We start from the raw sequence: 27,510 nt of genomic DNA on the forward strand, positions 1-27,510 counted from the left end.
TTTGTAAGCCACAAGACCATTTCTGCCAGTTTGCATTTGATATGAACAGCGTATATTTTCATGGTTACACATAGTATTCCTTTAGGTAAGAAACACGTTTAGCAGAAACACATATACTTTACTAAATTCATTCAATTTCAGACATTGATGAATGTAAAGAGATTCCAGGCATCTGTGCAAACGGTGTGTGCATTAACCAGATCGGCAGTTTCCGCTGTGAATGCCCAACAGGCTTCAGCTACAATGACCTGCTCTTGGTCTGTGAAGGTAATCTGGGAACTATTGTCCAACCTCCAAAGACTTTGCTATATATAAGTGGCTCTGGGGTGGGCTTCTGGTTTTGTACCATCTCTTCTGTAGTGTTTAAGAGTTGAGTGTGGAAGTTGGTGAACTGCATGTGACCCTTACACAATAGTGAAAGACCATTTACCTGGACCCATTGCTTTTTCAGACATCGACGAGTGCAGCAATGGCGACAATCTTTGCCAGCGCAATGCAGACTGCATCAACAGCCCTGGCAGCTACCGCTGCGAGTGTGCGGCTGGCTTCAAGCTCTCTCCCAATGGGGCCTGTGTCGGTAAGCAAGAGGCTAGCAGTCACCACATAACAACCTGTGGGTTCGCTGTTCCTGAAGGACTCCTGGCTTCCTCACCACAAAATGCTTTAAGGATGATTTTAGAAAGATTGTGTAACTCAATCTATTCGTCATGCTGAAAAAGCCTCCACCATGACGTTCAGATTCTTTTGTTGAGAAATGATGTTCCGTCAGTGGGTTTCTCCGGTATAAAATAGAACCCTTGAGGTCGCAGTCAACCCACAAACATTGCAGGACCGAAAAGAGAAACTTGGGTACTTGAAAGGCTTGCCTATTTTGACTCGGCTGTTGTTCCGGTTCATTCTTAGCCTGTCTATAATAATTAATAGCGGGTTAGAGAAACACATCTGTGAAAAACGAGGGAATCTTAATAAAAATCAGATATGTATAACATGTGTCTTTTTTGTTGTGTTTTTTTTTCCTGATTTAGATCGAAACGAATGTTTGGAAATTCCTAATGTTTGCAGTCATGGTCTGTGTGTTGATCTGCAAGGAAGTTACCAGTGCATTTGCAACAATGGCTTTAAGGCTTCTCAAGACCAGACCATGTGCATGGGTAAGAAGGGTATTCCGATCCAGGGAGTGACATGAGTCTGGGACTTAAGAACAGTGATTCTGAGGGCAACTACCATGTCTCTGCCATGCTAAATGGTTTAAGGCTTTGGGGTAAAATTTACAAGTAGGGACTTGCCGTAGTTGGTCCTCTGCCCAGTGATTCTCAACATTTCGCTCCAGAAGTTCATGTGGCATGACGTTCATTCAGATGAACTCGGGCCTAGGTGGAATTTGCCCACACAATGCATTTCAGAATGCAAAGGAGTAGTAGGGGTGACAGTGTTAGCACACATGCAACTGTGCATCCTTTTATACAAACTGTAGCTTAGGATTTAGTGGCTTCATTTAAGCTTTAACTCTTAAAATAATTGCAGGTGTGAATATAACTATATTCTTTTAAAATTCCCAATAGCCAACCCAATGGCTGGCTAATTGATGAGAGTGTTGGTTAATATGTTTGCAAAGGCAGGTGGGCAGGATGCGGTGAGGCTGGGATTGAACCAAATCCCTTAATTCTGATGTCAGCAGAGGGTTGTGCTTTGTATTTGAAGAAGTAAAATTAAATTTAAAATGTGGTTATTTGTAAGCAACATGTTCTCTGTGTGGAAAAGCCAGGGGATTTTTGTTCACCCAGTCTATAGGGATTCTAGATACCAGGTAGGCGAGTGTTAAAATCAGGTTTCAATAGTGTGGAATTATTTCCTTCATGGAATATCTGTGCAACAGGGAGCATATGGGAAAAGCTTTAGTTTACTCACTGCACCCTGAGAGCACTTTCCCACCCTGGGCTGCTACAGAATGACAGGGGAAAACATCTCTAACTGGTACTTATGCAAAGTAAAACATAGGTTCTGGTCCCATGTGCGTGGGAAGGTTTGCTTACAGGAGACACAGGGGTCTCCTTCTATACTTTCTCAGAGAATATAGTCTGCCACCAAAAAAAATCTGTGATATTTATGACTCAGAGATTCATATAGGAAAAGTATGTCCCTATACTAATAGTTCTTACACAATAAAGTCAGTTGGAGCCTCAGACCTGTCAGACATAGCTTCTGCTAAGGAACTGTGTGTTCCTTGTATGGTGGCTCTGCAAGCTGGCCTCCCGGCACAAGAGCCTGCTGTCTCCATTCACAGATGACCTTGCTAACTATTCCCACCAGGACTTTTGGAAAGCTCATGGCTAAATTCTAAACAAACCCCTATTTGGATTTCATTGCTTCATTTAAAGGGACTAAAGTTTTCATTATGAAATTAAGGTTTATAAATTCTTGAACAGGTGCTAGTAATGCTTTAGCATTTGATAAGCAAGCCTGTTCATTGCAACATCTCTGCCAATGGCATGTTCCTACCCATTGCTTCTGAGAATCGTATATGCCAATAAGTTAAACTGTTCTCTCTTTTGTGAGTTTGCAGTTTTGATTTGTTTCCCCCCCTTTTCACATTCTTTCTTTCCTCAAACAAACATGGATTCCCCAGCACTGTCCTGGGGGGGAATCCAAGTGATGAAGTAGTGGGGGTGAAAAAATGTTAAAGGTGAGTAGCTGGTTCTAGCTAAAAGTTGAGTTCTTCTCGGCAGATGTGGATGAGTGTGAGCGGCATCCATGTGGAAACGGAACTTGTAAGAACACCGTTGGGTCCTACAACTGTCTGTGCTACCCTGGGTTTGAGCTCACTCACAACAACGACTGCCTCGGTAAGTCTTTCTGTTGGTTCAGCCTTGCTTCTTTTATCCCGGTGGAATGCACGGAAAGAAACTTGCCAAAGAGCACAGAGCACTTCTGTTGTTAAGCCTGCACACATGCCAGAAGATAGGCAAAGCCACTGAGTGCTCCCTAGTCACCTACAGCCATTTGTTTCCCTCGGCAATCTCAAGACCTTCCTCACAAATCCAGTTATCAGGGAGAAAGGTCACTGGGCCACACACAAATGCATCAGGACTGGTTTATAGTTTACGCGCTTTGCCCCCTCTAGGTGAGATGGAGAGAGACCCTCAATTATTCTCCTGTTACCTCACATATTTTATATGAATTCGTGCCTAATTTACACTCGAGCCCCAGCAGATTCTACATACCCGTGTCCATCCATGTCTTCAAATTTTCTTGTCCATCAGCTTCAAAAGCCCATATGCTTTTCCCTACTCCCTCCCCCCCCCAAAAAAAGCAGTGACCAGGCCTTGACATGGGCCCTCAGACCACACCAGTGCTAAATAAGGGATTTCAGCTTCTGCCTCCCACAGACATACCAATGGGACATGGGAGTTGATGCCCCAGGGAGGTAGAGTAAATATAAGAACAGGGGACAACACTTGTATATCCCCTGTTTGCCTGACACTGTGGGGTGCTTAGCAACATAATCCAGCTACAACTGTAGCTACATGACTAGGGGGTGTGAGGGAAGACTTCGGGATGCCCTCCACTACCATAGGATCTTCACAGATCAGCCCCACCTCCTAATCACCACCTTCCCCGCTGAGTCTCCTTATCCTAAGGAACTCTGCAATCCTGAAAAGGATTTGCAGCTGGATGGATATTTCACTCAACCCTCTGAGGTTCCTCTGTAGGCCCCCGGTCCCTGGTTTAGATAGGGAGACCCTAGAGGCACAGCTGATGCAGTAATCAGAATGCAGTCTTCAGAAGTCATAGGCACCGACTCACTTGTAATGGGCCCGAGGCTCACCTGAAAACCCAGCACTTGCCGTCTTCTTTGCAAACCGTGCGTTTCGTCAGCAGCCCTACGCTTCCTAACGTAACTGATTTCCGTGTTAGCATGCTCAGTCTTTGTCCTCAGACCAGGATCGTGTGTCCATGTGTCCAGGTAAGGGCCCGCAAATCATTCAGTCACAGTTGCATCCCATAGTCCCCTCTCCTCTGTCAAAAGAAATACTTTTCAATTGGGGAAAGAAAGGAAAGATTCACCTTAAACAGTCGAACTTTGCCTGTTTATAAATTTTCTAAGTTATAGCTCATGTCCTTGAAAAATGAGGAGGCCCTGTGTGACCTTTTAGCGATTCGGCTCTCAGAACATGAGCCGTTTTCTCTTCTGTTATTCAAGTACAATGTAGAGCTTTTGTAAATGGATGCCAGCAAATGTGCTTTCAAGTTTGAGCTAGTGAAATGGTACGGTGTAGACGCTCCCTGAGATACTGCCTCCTCTCTGCTTGCAGACATAGACGAATGCAGCTCATTTTTTGGCCAAGTGTGCAGAAATGGCCGGTGCTTCAACGAAATTGGCTCCTTCAAGTGTCTGTGCAATGAGGGCTACGAACTTACACCAGATGGCAAAAACTGTATCGGTAAGAAACTCAACAGTCGCTCATCTAGATGATGTTTTGTTCTGTGAGCCACTGTGAGCCCCATGAGCTCACTTAGCTTGTCCACATATCATCACCAAATCACAGCACTACAATGACCTGTATCACTGACATTTCAGTCTAAGGTATTAACAACCAGTCGGGAATGGGTCATAGGGAGAGTTTTTATTGGGGGCAGTGCTTGAGGCTATGTCTCAATGAAAGTACATGAAGAAACAAATTAAGAATTGGCAGTCTTCCTCGTGAGAACCATCCATGGTATCGGAGGAGTGCAGGGCATCTTTGTCCAGCAGACCAAAGGGCCCGAGGGGAATCTGTGTTACTATCATTCAGCAAACAGATAAGTCTGAGACGATTGTCTCCTCTCTGTGTCACATTTTTTTGTCTTCTTTCTCTCTAAAGATACTAATGAGTGTGTGGCACTTCCTGGTTCTTGTTCTCCGGGGACCTGTCAGAACTTGGAGGGATCATTCAGGTGCATCTGTCCCCCAGGATATGAAGTGAAAAGCGAAAACTGCATTGGTGAGGCTTGAGTTCATTCTGAAGTCATGGGGTGTGTGGGAGAATAAGGCTTGCTAAAGGCTAAGTGAGAACATCAAACCCAGCCACCGTGGACATGCTGGCCGCAGGAGTTAAACATACCGCTGCCTGCACCTGTCTTACTGAACCATCAGAAATGGTTGGTTTGTAGAGTGTTGACAGTGAAAGCTTAGGGGTGTGGGCTTGTTATCTTCAACAGAAATCCTAAAGCTAGTCAAGGGATTTTTCATTAAACTCAGTATCTGTGTCCTAAATGTCAATAAAGGCTACCCATTGAATTTTTAAAAATGTCTATAGTGGCCAGGCCGTGGTGGCCCACACCTTTAATCCCAGCACTCAGGAAGCAGAGGCAGGCCAATCTCGTGAGTTCGAAGCCAACCTGGTCTACAGAGTGAGTTCCAGGACTGACTCTAAAGCTACACAGAGAACCCCTTTCTCCAAACAACAACAACAAAAATCTACAATGTCATCTTTTACACATGATTTTAAAATAGTTAATAAAGATGTCCAGGCTTCTGAGAATATGAATCAGAAACCTTGGTGATTCTCTAGACATTTCCCCTCTTGGGAAGACTCTACTTACATAAAAATAGAAAATATGAATCGCTTTGTCACAGCAGATGTCTCCTACTGAAGCTCCCAGCACGGGAGGACACTGTGCAGAATCAGAATGCCCGGTAGACATGATGGAGGCGGCCTCTGTGCAGCCTCAGAATGCCCAGTAGACATGATGGAGACGACCTCTGTGCAGCCTCAGAATGCCCGGTAGACATGATGGAGGCAACCTCTGTGCAGCTCACTTCACTGCACTTTTTGTGAATCGTTTTTACAGCGTGATTGAGATTCGGAAGCAGTAGCGTCCAAGTGAGGCTTTGCTAGCTCGAAAAGACTGCTAGGGATATGTTTTTCTTTGAGGTTTTCATTCTTTCACCCTTGGCAATATCCTAAAGATAGTTAGTTCTGCTATTCATATTCAAGGCAGTTACGGAGCGAAAAGGACTGTTGACTTCATAGAACTGAGTTCTATTCCAGACTGCGTGATTAGATAATATGTATCCCCAGTCATTCGGGCTGGTATGTATTGTATGTTATACGGTTGGATCTTATTTTACTAGCCAAAATAATAATAAATATAGTTGAATCATGTTGGTAGAAAGTTTCTTGAAAGTTTAAGATTCTCTGCCATTTTTTAAAATTTTGTTTTGGGAATATGGGAGAGGATATTTTTACTTGTGTATGTGTACATATGGATGAATTCACAACAAAGTAGCAAAGAAATTCCATAGTCCATCCCTCCCTTTCGTTAAAGCATCAGTATTGGTACAGTGGTATATATGTGTTTATCTGCTGGGGGTGTATGTGGGAGGGTGATGCATGTGAGAAATATGTGTGTGTAGTGTACATGTGGTGGGTGTGTGTAGTTTATAAGTATCTGTGTGTGGTGTGTTATATGTGTAATATGAACATGTGTGTGTGATGTATGTGTGTAATATATGGGGGTGTGGTATATTGGAGGATGATGTATATGTGTGTATGTGATATGTGTGTGTGTGTGTGTGTGAAAGAGATAGAAAGAGAGTATGGGGTGAAGGGGATATGTGTGTGGTGTATATATATTGTATGTGTTTGATTTGAGTATATGTGTGTGTGGTTTCGTGTACATGGTAGGAAGTATGCATGCGTTGTGTGTGTGTGTGTGGTATACTTGTGTATTGTGTGGTGTGTCTGGTGTATGAGTACATGTGTGTATGCACAAATGCTATTCTCCTTATTCTGTTTTCCTTGAGACAGTCTCTTTGCTGAACCCGGAGTGAGGCTGGCAGGCAGGCAGCAAGCCCTAGTGGGCTGACCCTCTCTCTGCCGCTGCTTCCCCGTGCTGGGGCTATAGGCACACATGACCAGCCTCAGCTTTTAATGTGCGTTCTGGGGACTCAGCGTTAGGTCCTCATGCTTGCACAAGGAGCGCTTCTACCCAGCGAGCCGTCGTTTTTGCTTTTCACGTTCAGCTTCAGTTCTTCCCTGTGTCCACAGCCCGTTGTCGTGTGGGGTGATCACATCAGCCGCATGTTAGCAGTGCGGACATAGAAACACAGATGTCATTATGCAGCATAGCATCCTAGATAGCCCTGCCTTACGGGAGCACCTGCGTCTGTGATTCAGTTCACATTTCATTTCCTTTCGCTGACGTTGCGCGCCTTGCTTTCACTAACCTTGTTCATTGAGCAACTGTTATCTCCCTCTGAAAGCTGGTGAAGGGGTATATAAAGTAACCGGGTGGCGACTGAAGGTGGGCAGAAGCTGCCAAGGAGCAGAAAAGGCAGGCTGAGCACTAATTGTGTCTAGGCATTAAGAAGCCCTATTGGATTTCCAAATGAGGCATTTGGAAGGGGACACATGAGTCAAAGACATTCGAGTACCCTACATCTTTGAGGCATGTTAACTTGGTCATGTCAGGTAGGCAAGTGTAGTCCCGTCCCTAGTGATGGAGTGTCAGGACTTGGAGGTGGGCATGGGAAGCTCTTGCATATTAGCTGGCTGAAACCGGATATAATCTTTCACTTTTAAGGCAATAACTTATTTTAAAAGAATAAATTGGCTACGTACACAGTGTCACCTTTAATTCCATTATTAAATATCCATTAATTAAGGGCTGTTGCAGTATGGACAAGTAGACATTTTCAACTATAGGACAGAATGTTGATTTGCTTGACAAACTCTACTGTTCTGCAGATATAAATGAATGTGATGAAGACCCCAACATTTGCCTCTTTGGTTCTTGCACCAACACGCCAGGCGGCTTCCAGTGTGTCTGCCCCCCTGGCTTTGTCTTGTCTGATAATGGGCGGAGATGCTTCGGTAAGTTGTGGTGTGACTTTTCTGTCATGACAGTCCTCCAGACTGTTTAAATGTGGCTGGCAAACCACCATGCTGGGGCTTTGTTATGATAAAATATTTGTCAGTCGATAATATACTGTCTGCCATTACAACTCAGACTTCTCAAGAGTGTCCCAAAAGGACAGCTTTTAGAACACCCTGTTAACATTGTTAGCGCATATATTTAGGGTTTATGCTAAAAGGAAAATTGTCTTGGTTTACCATTTTCATTTTGTTGCTGCCATGGGTTGTATTTATCAGTACATGAGTTGCCTGGGGCATAGTTTAACTTACTGAAAGTTAAATTCGTTGTTTCTGGACAACTTTAATGTGACAGTTAAAAAAAAAGCGAGACTATGGGAATATTTTCCTAACTAAGGCTGATTTTACAAATCCCTAAACACATCGTAAAAATATTTTAGATATAATAACATTTTATATGCAGATCAATTTGAACTAGCAATTGAAAGTGAACCATGAAGAATGCCCAGGCCTGTCTCTTAAGTGCGGATCTAGCATGAGCCTTGTGTCCTGCCCTTGAGAACTGTTCCATGAGCACCAGTGGTACACACATGTCCCATCCATTCACAGAGCAGTGACAAGCTGTGCCATTTGCTTTCCTGATTAGATACCCGCCAGAGTTTCTGCTTCACCAACTTTGAAAACGGAAAGTGTTCTGTGCCCAAAGCCTTCAACACCACCAAAGCGAAATGCTGTTGCAGTAAGATGCCAGGCGAGGGCTGGGGGGACCCGTGTGAGCTGTGCCCCAAAGATGACGAAGGTGAGAGGATGGACAGAGAACTCCGTTGTGACAATGGGGGGGGCAAAATGATGCCTTCATATAGAAGTATCAGTGGTTCCAGGAGCAGCTACTTGGCAAGACCTCCACCAGCACTTACATACAGTGTGTACACTGAGATAGCCCACTCACTTTTCCTCCCAAAGTATTGGTTTTCCTCTCTTTCTGAAGACTGAACTGCAGAGGTGGGGGCAGAAGGTGCCAGAAGAGGGAGCCTTCTCTGAGTATTCTAAGTTGGTTTTAGAATAAATGATGGTCAGGTGCAGTTCTGCAAACCTTTACTCCCAGCACTCAGGAGGCAGAAAGCAAACCCGTCTCTGTAAGTGCAAGGCCAGCCTGGTCTTTGTAGCAAGTTTTAGACCCTCGGTTTAAACAGCAGATGGTGGTGGGGGCGGGGACGACACAGGGACACACAACACGGGGATGGGACATGACGACATGAAATAAAGAAAACACTCTTGTTAGAGATGGATTTGTACAGTGTTAACTGGTTCTTAAAACCAAGCATTTCAATAATGGAGAACCTGTTTGTCTGTAGTTGCATTCCAGGATCTGTGTCCATATGGCCACGGGACAGTCCCTAGTCTTCATGATACTCGAGAAGGTGAGCTTTGACACGTTTTAACCTACTGTCACATTCTGTACAAACAGATGGATTTTTCAGTTACTTTTATAAATCGTGCTAGTTTTCATATGTCCTATAGTGTGTTATATTTCAAGTATGTATGTAATAGTTTGTAAACCATTTATCATATGTATGTATCATATATGAAGTACCTGATTTTCTAACACAAAGAAAAATACTTATGTCCCATTCATGTTAGATGTGTGTTTCATAGATGTGACTGTCTTGGCATACCTTTTCCTATGAGAAAGTTCATGGGCAGTTTTATGTTTTAGATGTCAATGAGTGTCTTGAGAGCCCAGGCATTTGCTCAAATGGTCAGTGTATCAACACTGATGGCTCTTTCCGTTGTGAGTGTCCGATGGGCTACAACCTGGATTACACTGGAGTCCGCTGTGTGGGTGAGTATTGGCTCCGGTTGACGTAGGCCGAATACCCGGTTTCATTCTCCAGTTAGCCCAAAGGGCCTTCGGGTACCCGTGGTGGTGGTAAAACTTAGAGAATGGAGATGAGCTAATAATAGAGCCTTCACGTCTGCATTTCTCCCACGCAGCTTGGTTCACATGAAGATGAAGTTCCCCAGTATCTCTGTGTTTAATCAAATACACAAACTCTAACTAAGGCCTGAGGATGTAGTCCTATGACAGGTTATATTTGTCTTGCATACACAAGGCCCAGGTTTGGTCCCTAACATTTAAAAAACAGTTTATTTTTCATTTAACAAAAGCCTGACTAGGAGAATTGTCCGTTCTCTTGTATGTCTTTGCACACTTCTTCTCGACACAGACGTCCACACGCAGCCTCTGGATTTGTGACCATTGCAGGGAGCACTACCCTCTGAGAGTCCCCTGCGCACATAAAGGCAGACCAAGGCCAAGGGGGAGGCGCTGCGGGGCGGGGGGAAGGGGGAGGGGAGGCAGTGTGCTTGGGTCAGATCCTTGAAGCGGGTGTGAGACTCTGCACCCCTCCCCCTGTTTTTCAGACACTGACGAGTGTTCCATCGGCAATCCCTGTGGGAATGGTACGTGCACCAATGTGATTGGAAGTTTCGAGTGCAACTGCAACGAGGGCTTTGAGCCGGGGCCCATGATGAACTGTGAAGGCAAGTGATGCTGTCCTGAGATGATGCTGTCCTCCTTTGCTGTGCAGAATGCGTTGGGGGAGATGATTTCCCTACTTAGTCACCGAGCTGTTGTGCTGCTCGTACTCTTCGCGAGTCCATTTTCCTCTACCTCATCAAGCCGTCCCAGTGGCTGTCCTACGCACTTGTCTCTCCACAGCAGCACCTGAGTGGCTTGGGGCTACCATCTGTTAATTTTTCCTTTCTTTAAGATTTGGTTACATTTTCTACATTTTTGTGGCTTTTCAATATATGGGTTAATTTCCAGTTCGTACTCTGGATATTGGGAATGATACATTCTGGGCTTGGTTACATTCCTTTGAGCGATGCGGATGCTTTTGTCTTAGCAGAGGTAACTTGTGTAGGCACAATGGCAGCCCATTCGGCCCTGTGAGGGCTCAGATTTCAGTTTGATTCTGGAAACCAAGAAGTTAGCCCGATTTGAGTTCTGTCCCACGCATGTGCGGCACAGTCGTCAACAGCCTAGGCGCCGTGCATGAAGGGGAAGAAAGCGCACCACTTCTCTTTTCTGGCTCTCCTTTCCAGAATTTCACTCCCTTGTTAGCGCCATGGTGGCCTCAAGGTCCTGTCCCCTGGGACGATATTAAGGGACTTTTGATTTAATTCTCAGCTGCCAGTGCTAGGATACTGGTCACCTGCGGGATAGTCTGGAGAAGGGAAGAGGGAGGGAGGTCAGTCAGCATGGTATTAATGGTAGTTTCTGTGGGTTCTCGGCTCTGAGTTTTCACTCATCAATAAAACTCCAAGTAACCTTTGCGGTTCTAAAGCATACAGCTGCTAACTCGCTGGAAGATGAGTTTGCCTGGTATTTTACATGCCAGAAGTGAATTTGATTTCCTCGTTGCTTCCTTTTTTGGTTTGTTTTGAGACAGGGTTTCTCTATGTAACTTTGTGGAGCAGGCTGGCCTCGAACTCGCAGAAATCTGCCTGCCTCTGCCTCCCGAGTGCTAGGATTAAAGGCGTGCGCCACCACCGCCAGGCCCACATGAATGTTTCTTTAAGGAAATGATTAAGGGGAGAAAATACAATGAAGACTCTCACACTGAGCGAGTGCATGCCCATTTCTTTGATCAGACATCAATGAGTGTGCCCAGAACCCACTGCTATGTGCCTTCCGCTGCATGAATACCTTTGGATCTTATGAATGCACGTGTCCCGTTGGCTATGCCCTCCGGGAAGACCAGAAGATGTGTAAAGGTAAGGGAGACCTGCAGCCTGACCTGCCCCCTTGGGATGTGTCATGCTTTGATCACGGTCTTCTTCTGAGCAGTTTTCTTCCCGAGCCTTACAGAAAGAAATGGGTCAGCGTTGCTGTAGATTTCCCCACCTAGATAACTGGACGCTTAAAAGTCAATGGACAGGGTGGCTTGAGCATCCGTTGTCATCATGCTCTTGGACTCACGCTAAAGCAAAGGTCGCCCGCCCTCCCCTGAACTCACTGTAAGGACCAGTCCTGAGAGGGTTGCACATCTGGGCTAGAGTAAGCTGTTCATCAGGTGGGGCTACTCCTTCCTCTGTCACAGCAAATGACAGCATGATAAGGGTCAGGAGACCAGAAATAATGACTGCAAATTACTAACGGATAGCCCGCTAAACACAATGTGCTATTTTTACTTGTTCGTTTCCCTTTGGATACGTATTTAACAACTGTCTTCTAGATCTGGATGAATGTGCCGAAGGACTGCACGACTGTGAATCGCGAGGCATGATGTGTAAGAATCTGATTGGCACCTTCATGTGCATCTGCCCCCCTGGCATGGCCCGCAGGCCTGACGGAGAAGGCTGTACAGGTAAGCCCCAAGGACGCTCTCTGCTGGAGTGACACTCTTGCTCTAAGCCAGATCTCGCACTGCTTCCCAGACGAGCTAAATGTAAGCCAGCTCTTGTCCAGGTTGTGCCGGGGCCAGTGTTCAGCATCTCGGGGTCCAGGGCGGCACACAGGGCTCTGGATCATGCAGTGGTGCTTCACACGGCTGGGAACTATGGCCGTTTGTTATTTGTGAGCCTCTGGACGTCTGAAACATCAGATGTTGAAGTGTGGAAAAAAAAAGTCCAGGAAATACCTCTACTCGTGTACCAAAATGAAAGCTTTGAGGTTAACCATCTCACCTTTGCATCCACCCAAGAGTGAGGCAAGCCTGTTACCTATTCTTCCATCACCCAACATGTTTGAGTCTCAGTGCATTCGTGTTTAAGGGGGTGGGGAGTAGAGCTATGACTTCACAGCGAGTGCCAATCTTGCCTCCTGCAAGCATGTCAAGACTGCTCCAGTCATTATCTGTGTCTTTCATTCCTAAAGTGCCATCTGCCACCTTAGCCACTGCACGAGCGCTCCCCTCTTTAGGAACAGGGACTGCTTAGCTGAGAACCTGTTTCTCCCTAACCAGCCTCCACTTTCTAGGGCAGCTGAGGTATTTTTAGGGAATCAGTAATTATTAATGATTTCCTGTGAAAAGAATACCAAAATAAATAATAAAATTTCTTCAAAACGAATCTACTCACAGTTGCCTGCTACTCAAAGTTAGAACAGAGAGAGGCTACAAATGGACAGCAGGGATGCCTTTAGGGCATGGAAATGTGAGAAGACTACATTGTGGTGGCAGTTATGTGAGCCCTGAGCCCACGATTGACCAAAAACCATTGGATTATACACTTACAAATTTTATGGCATGTAAATTATACCTCAGTAAAGTTGATTTAAAAAAATGAAGCTACCACAGGGAAAGAAATATATGACATATAGCATTGTGCTATTTGTACTAACAAAAAAATGAATGAATGAAACCACCAAAATATGCATATGATACACAGATGAATAGAGTGTGGTATATTCATACTAGAAAATACATTGCTGTTAAAATGAGTATGATAAATGTATGTACATAGTAATACAGAAATAGCCATAAACATACAGAGTGAGCAATATAAACTAGCATGCAATTTCATAGGAAATCAAAAGTAATATGCTTTCTGGAGGTAATACAAGCAAGTGAGTATGTAGGGTAACTTTTAAAAAGAGAAATCACAATTCACAGCAAGAATTAACCACCAAAACTACATTTAAATTAAAGGTTACATATCTAGAGTGACTTGATCTTTATCTGAAATTTTTGACCTTTGCCAAAATTGAATTCCTAAGTCTTTGAAATGCAGCCCCCTACTAAATCCTGCATGGAGTTCTGTACATTAGCCCTCTTTCTGTCATTGCAACCAAAAGTGTTTGAGATACTTTCCAGAGAGAAAAGGTTGCTCTGGCTCAAGGCTGTAGATATTCTATAGTCCATGACCCAAGGCCCCAAGCTCTGAATTTACATCCAGGCAACATGTCACAAGAGGGAAAGTACCATCCGGACCACAAAAGGCCAAAGAAATGAAGCAGGGGACAAGTCTTCAGTGATGCCCCACCTCCTCCACGTGGCGGCTAACCTTTAACGTCTAGCCTTCAGGGGACGTCCAGTATCCACACTACAGCGCAGTGTCTTGTAGCCTAACAAATTTCATCTAATGGAAGTTAAGGTTTTTGTTTGTTTGTTTTGTTCTGAAGTCCTACCATAGGCGTTTAGTTACCCCGTGGTTGTTTTAGAATCACTAATCATCCAGGACCTGTCAATTCAGGGGATTGACCCAGGCTCTTAAATCTAGCACGCGGCAAAATTCTAATGTGTGGGAAGGAGGAAATAACCGTCCTGATTAACTCACTTGAGACCCTTTTTCCTTTGTTTTAAATCAGAGTGTAAGTTCTTAGTCTAATTTTATCTGGCTAAAGTACTCAGAAATACGTTTTGCTTTATTTATTTACATGGAAATTTTCCATTGTTTATAACTAGCAGACTCTTGTTATAATGCCAGCACATTCATCTGTTTGTTTCCTGGGGGACAGGGGGTAAACATCAGGATGAAGCTTCTCATTACAACTGTTGCAAATGAGCTGAATAACTCCAAAGAGGGTTTAATTCTTACTCCCTCATTTTTTTATGGTGTATGATGGTGGAGGGGTAGGGAGGAAGGCCTGATATTTTATGATCTTGCTGATAGGCAGCATTTCGTATCTGTACTCTTTATTGTTAAAGCACACAATAAAAGATGTAAGCCCCTGAGGCTTGGCATAGTGACTCAAGCCTGTGACACCAGCACTTGGGACCACGTGTTCAAAGCCAGCCTGGGCTATCTAGTAAGCAGCCTTTCATTACAGCATGCTGGTAGAGGAACTGTTTGCAAAACCTTTTTGGACTACCAGAAAAAGGCTGTGGAAAAGTTCATTTGATGCAGGTAGTATTAGAAATTAGAAATCCCACACAAGCAACAAAATATCATTTTAAAAAGTATTTGCAAAATTCAAGATGGAAAGTAAAACCATTTGAAAGATGAAAATTTTACATGAATGACCCCAGAGTCCAAGAAAATGTCTCAGAAAAAGTCAATTTTAATAAAAATATAAAACATGGCAAGCTAAGGATGTTATGTAGGACAGAGGAAACCCCCCCCAAAAAAAGAAAACTGTAAGATTAACCAGAGGTGGAAACTTGATCCTGCAATACATTATAATCAAACAATTATTTCTTGAACAAATCACAAATACCAAAATCTAATAAATAGAAAAAAATATACAGAGATCATTAAATGTGACGGAAAATGGATGCATAAGCATCTGAGATTGTAATTTAGAAGAAGGCGGTTTATTTTAAAGATGATGGAATAAAGATGTGTCCTTCTCAACCTTGAAGATTTTAGAAACATCGTCGTGGGAGGAGATGAGTACTGGGTTGTCTCGGCTTCAGCAAAGGCCCCGTCACAGCAGACTTTAAACAGTGTAAACTTTCCAGACTTTATCCAGCTATCTCAGTTTCCAAAAGTTTGATTAGAAGATCAGGGGCATGGTGAAGGAGAGACATGGGAGTATTTTTGTGGTGGCCCCGATCCATCCTGCAGTCTGTGAGAGACAGGCTGGCACCATGCTGTTTAATTATCTATTGACAGGCTGGTCCAGATGTGGACATTTATTGAGGCATGGCCAAAGGTAGAGGGAGAAAGCAGTCACTAAGGAGTTTAAGACTTCCTGCACTTTGTGACTCAGACTGCAACGATCACCCCACGGACAGAAAGCGTGATAGACTCACTGAAGATGTTCATAAAGAAATATGTGAATTGAAACCATACATCATGCCTGCTTTCCCCTAGTGAACTGCGAAGCTGCTTTTTCAACAAATAAATCAAGTTAAACTGCAGAAAACTATCCAAGGCTGACCAGTTTACACAAATGTGCACGTCATGTGTACAGATTAGAAGAAAAGATAGGGAGGAAGATAGGGAGAAATAGGCTGAAGACAACAGTAAAGAGAAAATGATTTAGAAAAAAAAATCACTTCAGTAATCTGTGAGAATAAAACCCCAAACTGTTTAAAAGTCATTGAAATGCAGAAGAAGAGACGATGCAGTGATAATCTGGCAAAGCTCAGAAAGGAAACACACCTGTTACCGGAGCTAGAAATCACTTGGGAAGTGGCAAAGAAGAAATGCAGGGCTAGGACGGTGACTCTGCTGGTAAAGATGAAGTGCTTACTGCACATCAAAGCCGGGCTCAGCAGTCGGCACCTATAATCCCACTCTGACCCGAGTGAAAGCCGGGCTCAGCAGTGGGCACCGTAATCCCAGTCCAACACGCATGAAAGCCGGGCTCAGCAGTGGGCACCTGTAATCCCAGTCCAACACGCATGAAAGCCGGGCTCAGCAGTGGGTACCTGTAATCCCAGTCCGACCTCCATGAAAGTCGGGCTCAGCAGTGGGCACCTGTAATCCCAGCATTGGAGAGGTAGAAGCTGGCTTCTTGGGACTTGCTGACTAGCCAGACTAGCTGTGACAGTGAAAACCAGATTTAGTGAGAGACCGTGTCTCAAAAACTAAAGTGGAGCACAAAAGAGGAAGGGACCCTGTGGTAATCTCCAGTCTCCGTGTGCACCTGCACACACATGTGCATACACACAACACACGTGCACAAAAACGTACACATGCACATTCACACTTCATACACACATGTCCATTCACACACACGTACATCCACACATGCGTAAAGACTGTGTGTGTGTGTGTGTGTGTGTGCTTTCACAAAATAGAAATGACAGAAAACTCAATTAGAAATGTGAATATTATGGATCAATAAAATGATCAAGTGAAAGGTATCTAAATATGCTTATAAATAAAATCCTTTTTTAAAAAGGAAAACTAGCCATGCATGATGGTATATACCTTTAATCCCAGCACCTGGGAGGCAGAGGCCTCTATGAGTTCAAGGCCAGCCTGGCCTACAGAGCAAGTTCCAGGACAGCCAGGGATGTTATATAAAGAAACCCTGTCTCAAAAAAAAAAGAGAAAGAAAGAAAGAAATGAAAACTAAGGAAATAAAAAGCACCAGGGTATATTTGAGTATTTTGAAGAAATTCTTAAAAGAAAGATTGAAATCTCCATCGAAAAGCACATACTGCCTCATGGAAACCCTTTACACAAGAGTGGCCCATTAGTTTAACTATATTTATAAACCATTCGCCATGTTTGTGATGCTGGCAGGGCAAAGTAAACTGGTTTTGTCTGCAGACAAATCCCTCACTTCCTCCCTGGCTTGGGAAAAAGAGGCTTGAACAAATAATGAAACAAAAGAGCATGGTAATGTCATACAGTAGTAATTAAGCCCTTTAAGGAAAATAAGGTTTTGCGATTGGGTAGGAGACACTGTAGACAGCACTTGAGAGTTTAATGGAGTGACCTGGTAGCTGTGTCATGGAATGGAAACTCAAGACATGTAGGTATCAATGTAGATCCTGTGGCAGCAGCAAAGATCATCGTTGCCGGAGTCTGTGACAGAGTATGGCACAAAGGGAGGCCAGAAGGGGGACCAAAACATTTCTGTCACAGTGGAGAGTCTGGTTCCGTGGCGAAAGCCTGAAGGAAAAGTGCTTTATTTGTAAGGCTGGGGATATGCCGTGAGCGTGAAGAACCTAGTTACAAGTCTTTGGCTGGCCTAGGGTAAGTTGGATTAACTGTGTCTCAGATTCCTTGTGCTAAAACAAATCCTAGGATAAGTTGGATTAACTGTGTCTCAGATTCCTTGTGCTAAAACAAATTGTAATCATGAGGACCCTTACCTCATGGGGATGTTGTCACAGCTAATTTAGGACAGAGCTGAGCAGATGGTAAAATTTCAATTAACTGCTAGCGTTGTTATCCTCTAGTTGACATTCTTAGAGAACTCTGGCTGCCTTGTAAGTGGTGCATTTCAAGGGGGAAGAAGCAGAAGTAGTGATGTCATTTAGGCAGCTATTTAAAAATCATCCAGGATGGGGCCACGGTTGTGTAGACAGATTTAGAATAAAAACATAAGCTAATCAACATCCGGGACTGTTGATGGATGCTTGACAGGGTAGATGATGGGGAAGCAGTCTAAAAGATGAAGCGACTTTTTACTTGAATGAGTTGATTGGATAATAAACTGCTGTGGAAGTGGTATCCTGTGTATGTGGTATTGTCACACATACACACATTCATGGGGCAGAGGTATAAATTCTTGGCATAAACATTGTTTCAATGATCACGGAATGGACATGGACACCAGGAAGGGATCTTAGAGAGGAGAAGAGGCAGCAGCTGAGCTCTGGGAACTCCACTGTGTAGGTCAACTGAAAACCCACAGGCAATGGAAACAGAGTAGCCGGCAAGAAAGGAGACCCTGTGGGATGGCGTGCTGTCTTGAGAAAGTCAGGGAATCTGTGTTTGCGAGGTGTGGCAGAGTAAAAGGGTCAGATGTAGACAGCAGCATGACAGTTGTATTTGGTGGCCTTTCAGGAAGCCCCACTCAAGAGAGACAGAGCAGGCAAGTAAAACAAAGAATCAGAGGTGAGGAAGTGGGGTGGGCAATTCTAGATCCTTCTTTCAAGTTTTGTCCTTAATAGAGAATGAGGAGATGTGACAGTTACCGTAGTCATCACATGTGACTGAGAAGTGTTCTGCTCTGGGTTTGGTTGGTAAGGTAGAAGTTACTGGGGAGTGTATACCAGGGTATGATTTCCTGAGAAAGAACTGTGAGATCTTAGAAGGCAAAACAAAGTACCGGACTTGGAAGACAACACAAAGGCCTCATCTTGTGGAAAGGGAGGGCAGTGCCCAGAAGTACAGGTGATCCACTTCCCAGTACTGTGACTGCATAGACACACTAGGGACTGTAGTGGGTTAGCCCACAGGAGTCCAAATTCCATGGTGCCCAGACTCATGAATAAACTGAGAACTGCCTGGGGCATCATTCTCCTCTTGGTGGTGCTTCTGTGGATGAGACACAGAGTAGGAAGAGGGGATGGGCACAGGAGAGCAGTGGGCATGTTTCCATGGCAATAGTTGGTGGTCCTGCTGTGCAGAAATTGTTCAAGGAAAGATGATGGATGCTGGGAATCAAGATGTCCTGGGTAATGAAACACTAAGATACAACCAATGAAAGCTACAGATTTTATCAGTAGTGGGGAACTCAGCTTCTGCCCCTTTATTTTAATTCTCATTACCAGTGGCAGTAACTTGAACTAACAACGGTAGAACTTGAGGCACATCAACTTGCCATTCAAGTATCGGCGCTTAGGTTAGGCCATGTATCCAGCAAATGCGCTATTGGAGAACTTCATCCCTACTGTTAAATTTAAGTCAATATAAATTTATTAAGCTGGGTGGTAGTAGCACATGCCTTTAATCCCAACACTGGGGAGGAGGGCGCGGGTAGAAGCAGGCAGATCTCTGAGTTTGAGGTCAGCATGGTCTACAGAGCAAGTTCTAGGATAGCCAGGGCTACACAGAGAAAAACCTGTCTCATAAAACCCTTCATAAATATTCATAATTTATCTCATTTTAGTGAGTACTTTTAAATTTCCATAGTAAGGTTTTTTTTCCCCCTAAAACTGAATATCTAGATAAGGTCACATCATTGTAAGTTTCGGAACACTAAAAACAAAATGAAACTACTCAACGCTTCAGGGGGAGGGGGGAGGGAACTAGAATTCTTTCAATTGAACAAAAATACAGGACAATAGAAAATAGCCCACTATCTTCAAAATGTTCAGAGGGAAATAATCTTGAACTAAAATTTTAAGCTTAGTGAAGTATAAGAACAATCAAAATAAGCCATTGTCAAAAGTCTGTTTTGTAATTTATTTCATAACCCCTTGCCCTCTCTGAACTAGTAAACAAACTACATAATCTAATCCAAGAGACAGCCATTACATATATGTAATAACACACCGGTCACACATAAATACAAGGTATGGGTAGAAACTTTTGAACAGATCCCGCTATTGAGGCAGAACCTGAGGAGGCTGAAGCAAGATTATGGCAAGTTCAAATCCATCCTAGACTACAGAGTCAGATTAAGCCAGTGTGGGCAATTTAAGAAGACCTTCTCTCAAAACATAAAGGAGCCTAGAGTCATAACCCAGTGACAGAATGCTTACGTAGCATGCACAGGGTAAAGAAAAAAAATCTCTGCTTGACTCTGGTAGAAAATTCATTTAAGGACTATCCTGAAATCGTTTACAGGCTGCTGCTACAAGAGTGGAAAGAACATGGTAATTTCCAAACCTGAGTTGGAGACATAAGGAAAGCGTAAAAAATTAGATTGATTTGATAGATGCTAAGAGAATGGGGCAACAGCATAGTAAATATGAAGTAATATGAAATATATGAAATGGCAGGTAAGAATGAAGTTCCAAGTCTTAAGTGGCTTCATTGCTAGATGAAAGATGAACGCATTTTTACAATTCTAAGTTCAGCTAAATGCTTTGTGTAAGAAACATCCCTAAATCAAAGGGTGAGATGATGGTTTGAAAGCAAAGAGATGGGAAAGGTATGCAAGGCAAATGTTAATAAAAAGGAAACATGAAAAAGATGTCAGAAAACTAAAGACTGTAAAACTAAAATGTATAAAAAGAAAAGGAGCAATTTATCAAAAAGATGAAGTTGTCATGAGCTCCCTTATCTTGAAAACAGCTTTGAGAAATCAACTAATACAATTTACAAAATGTTGTCCAAACCCAGTAATGATATTTGGGAATTTATATGAGGTTGGGTTTTTGCCTTGTTTTGTTTTGTTTGTTGTTGAATACTTATTTGTCACCGAGCCAAAGAGCACTGTTCCCTAAGTTCTCTGTCCCGTGAACTGCCCTCAGAGGTCACAGTTGACCCTGTGATTTCATTCAAAAAGCTTTCATCCCTGGTTACCACCATCTCAACAGACCATCTCTCTATCACCAAAGTTTAGCACCTCTTCCACAGAATTCTTCCTCTCTGGTGGAATGTCTTGGAGAAGAGCTCTCCCTACCATTGTCATTCTATGAGAACACCATCCCTCTTCTACGGGAGTAGGGTCAAGAAGGAAGTTTTTAAAAAGGAACCACCTGGATAGATGAGATACACTGGGCGCCATAGCTGTGTGACTCTATTAATCCCATCTTACTGATGTTTTGGCAAAGAATTTTAAGTATGATGTAACCACTACAAGACAGTTAGGAAACTATGGTTTTACAAGCTGCCCTTTACTCATGTTTTTTTTCTATGAAGATGAAAATGAATGCAGGACCAAGCCCGGCATCTGTGAAAATGGACGTTGTGTTAACATCATTGGAAGCTATAGATGTGAGTGCAATGAAGGCTTTCAGTCAAGTTCCTCGGGCACTGAATGCCTTGGTAAGTGAATATATGAATATTATTCTTGGTAAGCAAAGCGTGTTTATGAAGTCATCAGAGACTCACTCATGTATCCTAGTCTGTTGAACCTCATAAGCATAGTACTCTAATGCCCCCCCACAGGTATGTCTATTAAAATGATATATTTATATGCCTACGACATACATGCACATGTACTGTAAATAACAACCTGAAATGGTCTTTCCAAAATTAAGATTCATTAAGCTCTGTGGAAAATGTGACCCGAATAAGACTCGCACGAGGAAATGACTTAATTCCAAAAGAAAATATTTGCAATGTTAAGTAAGCCCTGCCACGATTAATGCAAAGCAAATGCCATATTTCAAGAATGCAGTAGAGGTTAATTTTTATATTACGGTCCAGAAAAAAAAATCACAAAATATTTTCTAGTGGAAAATAGAATCCTCATGGGCACTATATCACACTCAGCCAATTCTGACATGTAACATTACTCTAGCCATCGCAATTAATGACACCAGGTGTAAAAGTAGGATGTGGTCGAATCCAGTAGCTTGATGGAGCCAAACATCAGAGGTTATCAACATGTTACCTCCAATTGTATGAAGATTTTTACACTCAAGACAATGTCTTTTATTTCTAGACCTTCAATGGTAATACGTCTCTGAAAAAATAGCAAAGATACCCTACAAAGAATTCTGTTTTCTGTTCATACTACAATTTCACTAGCACACCCGGCTTATTAATTCATACTGAAGAAGATATTCCTATACTTACAGTAATGTGCTATCTAAACTGTATTCAGTCCTTTCAGTGAAGAAAACACCAGGGAATAATGAAATAAGCACCATGTTCATAACATAATTGTGAATTTATTTTTCAATTCCTACCTGCCATTACTTCATCTAAAAGGAAATAAATATATGTAATGTTTCTTTCTCTGGGTTTCTGTGGGAATAGGATTCCTTATCATTTAGTCATTACTTTCACTGGGTTGAAAAGAGTAAATATTGTATAACTTTAGTCAATTTTAATCATCTATTTGTAGTATAAATACCATGGGGTGTAAGGTGTAATGTCAACAAAACTTTATAATAACTAAATGTAGACTGCTCACATTAAGAAGAATAATTTCAAGGTTGGAGGTTGTTGCTGAAAAGGAGAGCATGATTGTCCCCTGAAAACCAAGCTGACGGCTCCTTGACCTTGACTCCTATCTCTTGCCTTGTGTCCATTCCAGACAACCGGCAGGGTCTGTGCTTGACTCCTATCTCTTGCCTTGTGTCCATTCCAGACAACCGGCAGGGTCTGTGCTTTGCAGAGGTCTTGCAGACTATGTGTCAGATGGCCTCCAGTAGCCGCAATCTCGTCACAAAGTCAGAATGCTGCTGTGACGGCGGGCGAGGCTGGGGCCACCAGTGTGAGCTGTGCCCACTTCCCGGAACTGCCCAGTACAGAAAGACATGTCCTCATGGCCCAGGATACGCCACTGATGGAAGAGGTACTGTGCAGAGGGACTTCAGGCATCATGTCAGACCAGTCAATTTTCATTCATCCAAATTGGTTTAAAACAAATGTGAAAAAGTCATCCTAGTTATGAAACTTGCTAGTGTGGAAGTATCCTGAAAATAGAACGAATCCCTACCTACACTCGGTGAGCAACATTTCTTTCAACAAGGCAAAGGCAGTCCGGAGGTTACTAGCAAACATGACCTTGGGGATAGAAAGGTTTGTGCCATTTTCTTGGGGACATTATTTACTGTTACTATAGATTTGTGATTCTGTTTCCTTGTCTATTAAGTGAGAACAGTAAAGTCTTCCATGGGTTTGATGTAGGAATAGATCTCTTAAATCTTGTGACTCATGGCCTGGGGAAGAGGGGGAGGGCAGATAGCTTGGTGGGTGAAGTGCTTGCCTTGCAAGCATGAAGACATGAATTAGATTCCCAGGACCAATATTTTAAAAGGCCAGGAGTGGTAGGGAGATGAAACCCTAAGGTTCACTGGCCGGCCAGTCAGGCCTACTTGGGAAGTTCCCCTGGCTCCCACACACACCTGTACACATGCGCTTTATAAAGCATTATGCGAGAGAATTCTTGTGATGCCCATATAGAACACACATAAATGCACTAGTGCTTTAGATGCAATTGTGATAGTATTACTCTTTCCCATTTCTGTTTGTCTGGCTGCTAACAGAAGCCTTTCTTTTGTCTAAAGCAAGTGGGAACTGGAGGCCCAAATCTATATAAATTATCGCATAGTTCAGAAGAGTCAGACTTCCAAGTGGCAGTTTACTATATTTGGTAACTCCTACTTAGAATGCAGAATGAATAGTCCAGCCTGAGCCTTGCAGCATTGGCCTCCCCTGTTGGTCTCCCACCCCCCTGCCTCCTCATTTGCTTTTGTTCCCCTCCCACGCTGCCATCTCCACTGTGCAGGCATTAACTTCTCTTCCTTTTTCTTTATTTCTTACTCTGCAGATATCGACGAGTGTAAGGTCATGCCCAGCCTCTGCACTAATGGCCAGTGTGTCAACACCATGGGCTCCTTCCGGTGCTTCTGCAAGGTTGGCTACACTACCGACATCAGCGGAACAGCTTGTGTAGGTAAGAAACTTGTGTAGGTAAGATGAGGTTGCACACACACGGTATGGCAACCCCTGCTTACTAGAGAGCACTTGCAGTTGGTGGAACACTTGTCTATGCAGCTTTACAGAAGGATGCGAACTCATCGCTGATGCTGTTCTGAATGACAGAGTTCTTGTCTTTTGATTATTTCTGTGGGGTGCAAGGTCCAGTTCATCTCAAATTCTATGCATTAAGGGAAACATAAAAGTTGAAAAATGTACTTTCAACATTCTCTATTTTAATTTAAAATTTGCGAATGTGCATTTAGTTAGTGAAAAAATACTTTTTTTTGTGAATCCAGAGAATTGGTATGTGAAACAGAATGCATTTCTACAAATGCCAATAGGAATCATCTAAAATCTCTCCTTGCAAAGCAGTCTCACTACAGTATCTTTTGACTGTTTTACAAAGCAGTTTTCTTCTTTAATCATCTCATCCATGATCCATACCATGTTGTGGCAAATGGAAGGCTGGAGAATGGCCTTTTTTTTCCTTTCAAACATATATTAGTCTCTTTGTATTTCCTCAGCTTCTGCAATATCCTCTTAAATTACCTATTTTAGTAAAAAAGTACCTGGCCCTTCATACGTATTTGACTCACGCAGTAGAAACAGCAGACGGGGATTAGCCAGGTGTAGGTTGTCAATCGAGGGCTTTCCTGCATGAAGCAGGCATCCATCCAGTGAGCTCTGTGGAGGAAATAGAGATTGCCTGCTGTCAATCACAGGCCTGGCGGTAAAGCGGTGACTCTTCCCAGTGAGGACAGCTCAGTATGGCTTAACAGCAAGATGCTGTAAATGGACAACAGAGTGTAGAAAGGCCACAGCGTAACACCACCCTGGGACCAAAAATGGGTAAAAGAAAGAGGGAAAAGTGATGAGTGCCTGAGAGGTCACTAGAGTGCTCAGGGGGCCTCCAATAGAGTGCTCAGGGGGCCTCCAATAGAGTGCTCAGAGGGCCTCCAATAGAGTGCTCGGAGGGCCTCCAATAGAGTGCTCAGGGGGCATCCAATAGAGTGCTCAGGGGGCATCCAATAGAGTGCTCAGGGGGCATCCAATAGAGTGCTCAGGGGCATCCAATAGAGTGCTCAGGGGGCATCCAATAGAGTGCTCAGGGGGCATCCATGAGAGGCTACAACAGGGAGCCTTGGGCTCAGACTGAACCCACACTGGAGTGTCCAGGAGACCCAGGGTAGGAGAGGCCACTGATGAAGCCAGTAGAAGCTGTGTGGCTCCCAATGTCTAGTCCAGTCTCATTACTCTGAAGGAAAAATTTTGAGCCCCAATAGTTGCCTAGACATTTTGAGAGCTAGCCAGGATCTGCCCGTTGACTGTCACAGTAAGCTAGTCTGCTACTTTAGAGACCCTTGCTCTAAGCGTCTACTCTCTGGATTTGATTCCACTGTGAACTGCAGAGAACAGAAAAGGATGAAGTGAGAATGTGGAGGGAGGAGGGGGCTGGCCGTCTCGTAACCATGGCGCTCATGTTCTCGTGTCCATGTTACTCCCACTTAGACCTCGACGAGTGTTCCCAGTCTCCAAAACCGTGCAACTTCATCTGCAAGAACACGGAGGGCAGTTACCAGTGCTCCTGTCCCCGGGGGTATGTTCTGCAGGAGGACGGAAAGACATGCAAAGGTGAGCAGAGTCTCAGTGACAGCCACCCTTATCTCTCTCTTCTGCCTCCGGTAACATTTGCATATTTGTGATCAGCGTTGTGGCATGGGCTTCCCCTGTATTAAAACATTCCTTCACAGAAAACTGCACCAGGGCTCCCATTATAGAAGGAAAGGGGATTTAAAAGTCTAAATCATGATATTTCACTCCTTAGAAAATAAAACACACATATAAACACAATGGAGGGGTTTTTTTTCATCCAGGAAACTCAAAGTTACATCAAAGAAATATGGGCAGAACTGGATGTCATCACATTAAGCAAAACAAGCCAGCCTCAGGAATACAAAGATCATGTTTTCTAACATATACAGATTCTAGACTTTTTTATAGGAGTGTAAAAATGACATAATGAAGCCTATTACTTTGTGTTCTGTCTTAAATATTGATTTTTAAAAATTTTAAAGAAACTATGTATGACATGAAAGTTGAAGAACACTTCTGGGGAGGCGGTCAGAGGTGAGAGGGAGAAACAAGAAGAGATAATGGGGGTTATTATTACAATGGTGTCCATGTATGAAAATATCATAATCTATACATATGGTAACTTTTTAATTAAAAAATGTTGAAGCAAGAGTTGAAAAAATCCTGAGAAATTAGTTTTTGTAGCTGCTTACCTCAGACTTCATCTCTCATTTGTATTTACGGCAGCAAGGTGAGTAGCCAGTGCGTGCCTTACTTTTTGTGTAGTATTAAGAGTGTTCACCATGCTAAATTTGATCACTAAAATGGCTTCAATGCCATACTCTGTGTTTGATTTTATAGAAACCTCCTAAGTGTGAGGCTAATGGATTGAGGAGATGGTTTAACTGTATTCTCTGTGAAGCAAGGTTTTATTTCCAACCTATATTGAAAAATAAGTGCATAAAAAGCAGCAGATTCTGGAATTCTCTTGACCCTGCTTAGAGAAATGGGTTTTCCTGAACTGATTTTGCAGGGTTTGTGAAATGTATGGCACTCTTACCTCCCACTGCACAGGGAACTCACTTTGAACGTACTCTTCCCAAGTTAAATTTCACTCAACCCAAAGTCCAATTTCGAGTTTCCTATTAGAAGAGTCCAGATATTAATTCTAAATTTACGGCTGTTTTGTTTTTGTTTGTTTTGCTTTGGTCTGGGGTTTCTGACTGTCTTTTTAGCAGACTTGCACCCCCATGCCCAGCAGAAATGTTAAGTTTTTGCTCCTCCTCATGTTAGTGATGGTGTTTCCATTTGGATCTGGTAAACCTTCCTCCATTTCCAAACTCTGCTTTCTTTTTATTTACTATTCCCTTTCATAAGTGACCGCCCCTGTGCTAACCCACATTAAGTACAAGAAGGACTACGTTTCCATTGTGAGCTGTGAAAATGGTGGACTTGCTGTGTTTGGGCCGTCCAGGTCTTACTTTAAGAAAGCTTGGCCCTAAAAACCTTTAGCCACCCCACCCTGATCGACAGCCTTCTTCTCGTAGTCTGTTTAGTATGCACATTCAAACCCTCCCTCATAAGCATGTGGCAGCCTTCACAGACTAGAGCTGGAATTCAAACCAAATGATCCCCTAGACCATGCACAGCTCCCGTGGCTTCATGAGAACGAATGCATACCTGGGTGGCCCTGATGACTCTCCTGGACCTCTCTGTCTTTTCAGATCTCGACGAATGTCAAACCAAACAGCACAACTGCCAGTTCCTCTGTGTCAACACCCTGGGGGGGTTCACCTGTAAATGTCCTCCTGGTTTCACCCAGCATCACACCGCTTGCATTGGTAAGGCAAATCCAGAGTCAAGGTATTTTGCAGACATTGGGCAAGTGCCCAGCTATGGCTCAACCTGGCCGACCTAAGGAAGTTGTAGGTAACATGAATGTTTGCTTACGAGAACGTCAGCCACAGGAAGAAGGCCTGGACACACATTTGTGAAGTGGGCACGCTCTGTGTGGTGCTCCGATAGAACATCCTCAGTAAAGCTGTGATGTCAAGCAGCAGAAATCCTCAAACACATTGGTACTATAGGCAGTGCAATACAAGTTTCCTATTCCATACTGCTGTGATGCTCAGATAAAATATGATCCAAGGCTAATAGGCATACTGGGACTTTTCAGGTTTTA

General features: G+C 43.4%; 1 protein-coding gene across 1 annotated transcript in view; it reads left to right on the forward strand.

Annotated features, from left to right (window-relative positions):
• Positions 1–27,510, forward strand: part of Fbn2 (fibrillin 2) — a 186,384-nt gene that overhangs the window by 146,169 nt on the left and 12,705 nt on the right. The window contains exons 43-60 of the mRNA XM_005069091.4: positions 142–267; positions 452–577; positions 1,026–1,151; positions 2,727–2,843; positions 4,314–4,442; positions 4,863–4,982; positions 7,731–7,856; positions 8,503–8,655; positions 9,212–9,277; positions 9,574–9,699; positions 10,281–10,400; positions 11,514–11,636; positions 12,098–12,229; positions 21,021–21,146; positions 22,420–22,626; positions 23,605–23,730; positions 25,266–25,388; positions 27,053–27,169. Of these exons, the coding sequence (XP_005069148.1) occupies positions 142–267; positions 452–577; positions 1,026–1,151; positions 2,727–2,843; positions 4,314–4,442; positions 4,863–4,982; positions 7,731–7,856; positions 8,503–8,655; positions 9,212–9,277; positions 9,574–9,699; positions 10,281–10,400; positions 11,514–11,636; positions 12,098–12,229; positions 21,021–21,146; positions 22,420–22,626; positions 23,605–23,730; positions 25,266–25,388; positions 27,053–27,169 (2,289 nt within the window). The remainder of the gene's footprint in view (positions 1–141; positions 268–451; positions 578–1,025; positions 1,152–2,726; positions 2,844–4,313; positions 4,443–4,862; positions 4,983–7,730; positions 7,857–8,502; positions 8,656–9,211; positions 9,278–9,573; positions 9,700–10,280; positions 10,401–11,513; positions 11,637–12,097; positions 12,230–21,020; positions 21,147–22,419; positions 22,627–23,604; positions 23,731–25,265; positions 25,389–27,052; positions 27,170–27,510) is intronic.

Source organism: Mesocricetus auratus, unplaced genomic scaffold (assembly GCF_017639785.1).
Source record: "Mesocricetus auratus isolate SY011 unplaced genomic scaffold, BCM_Maur_2.0 Super-Scaffold_6730, whole genome shotgun sequence".
Classification (NCBI taxonomy): Eukaryota; Metazoa; Chordata; class Mammalia; order Rodentia; family Cricetidae; genus Mesocricetus; species Mesocricetus auratus.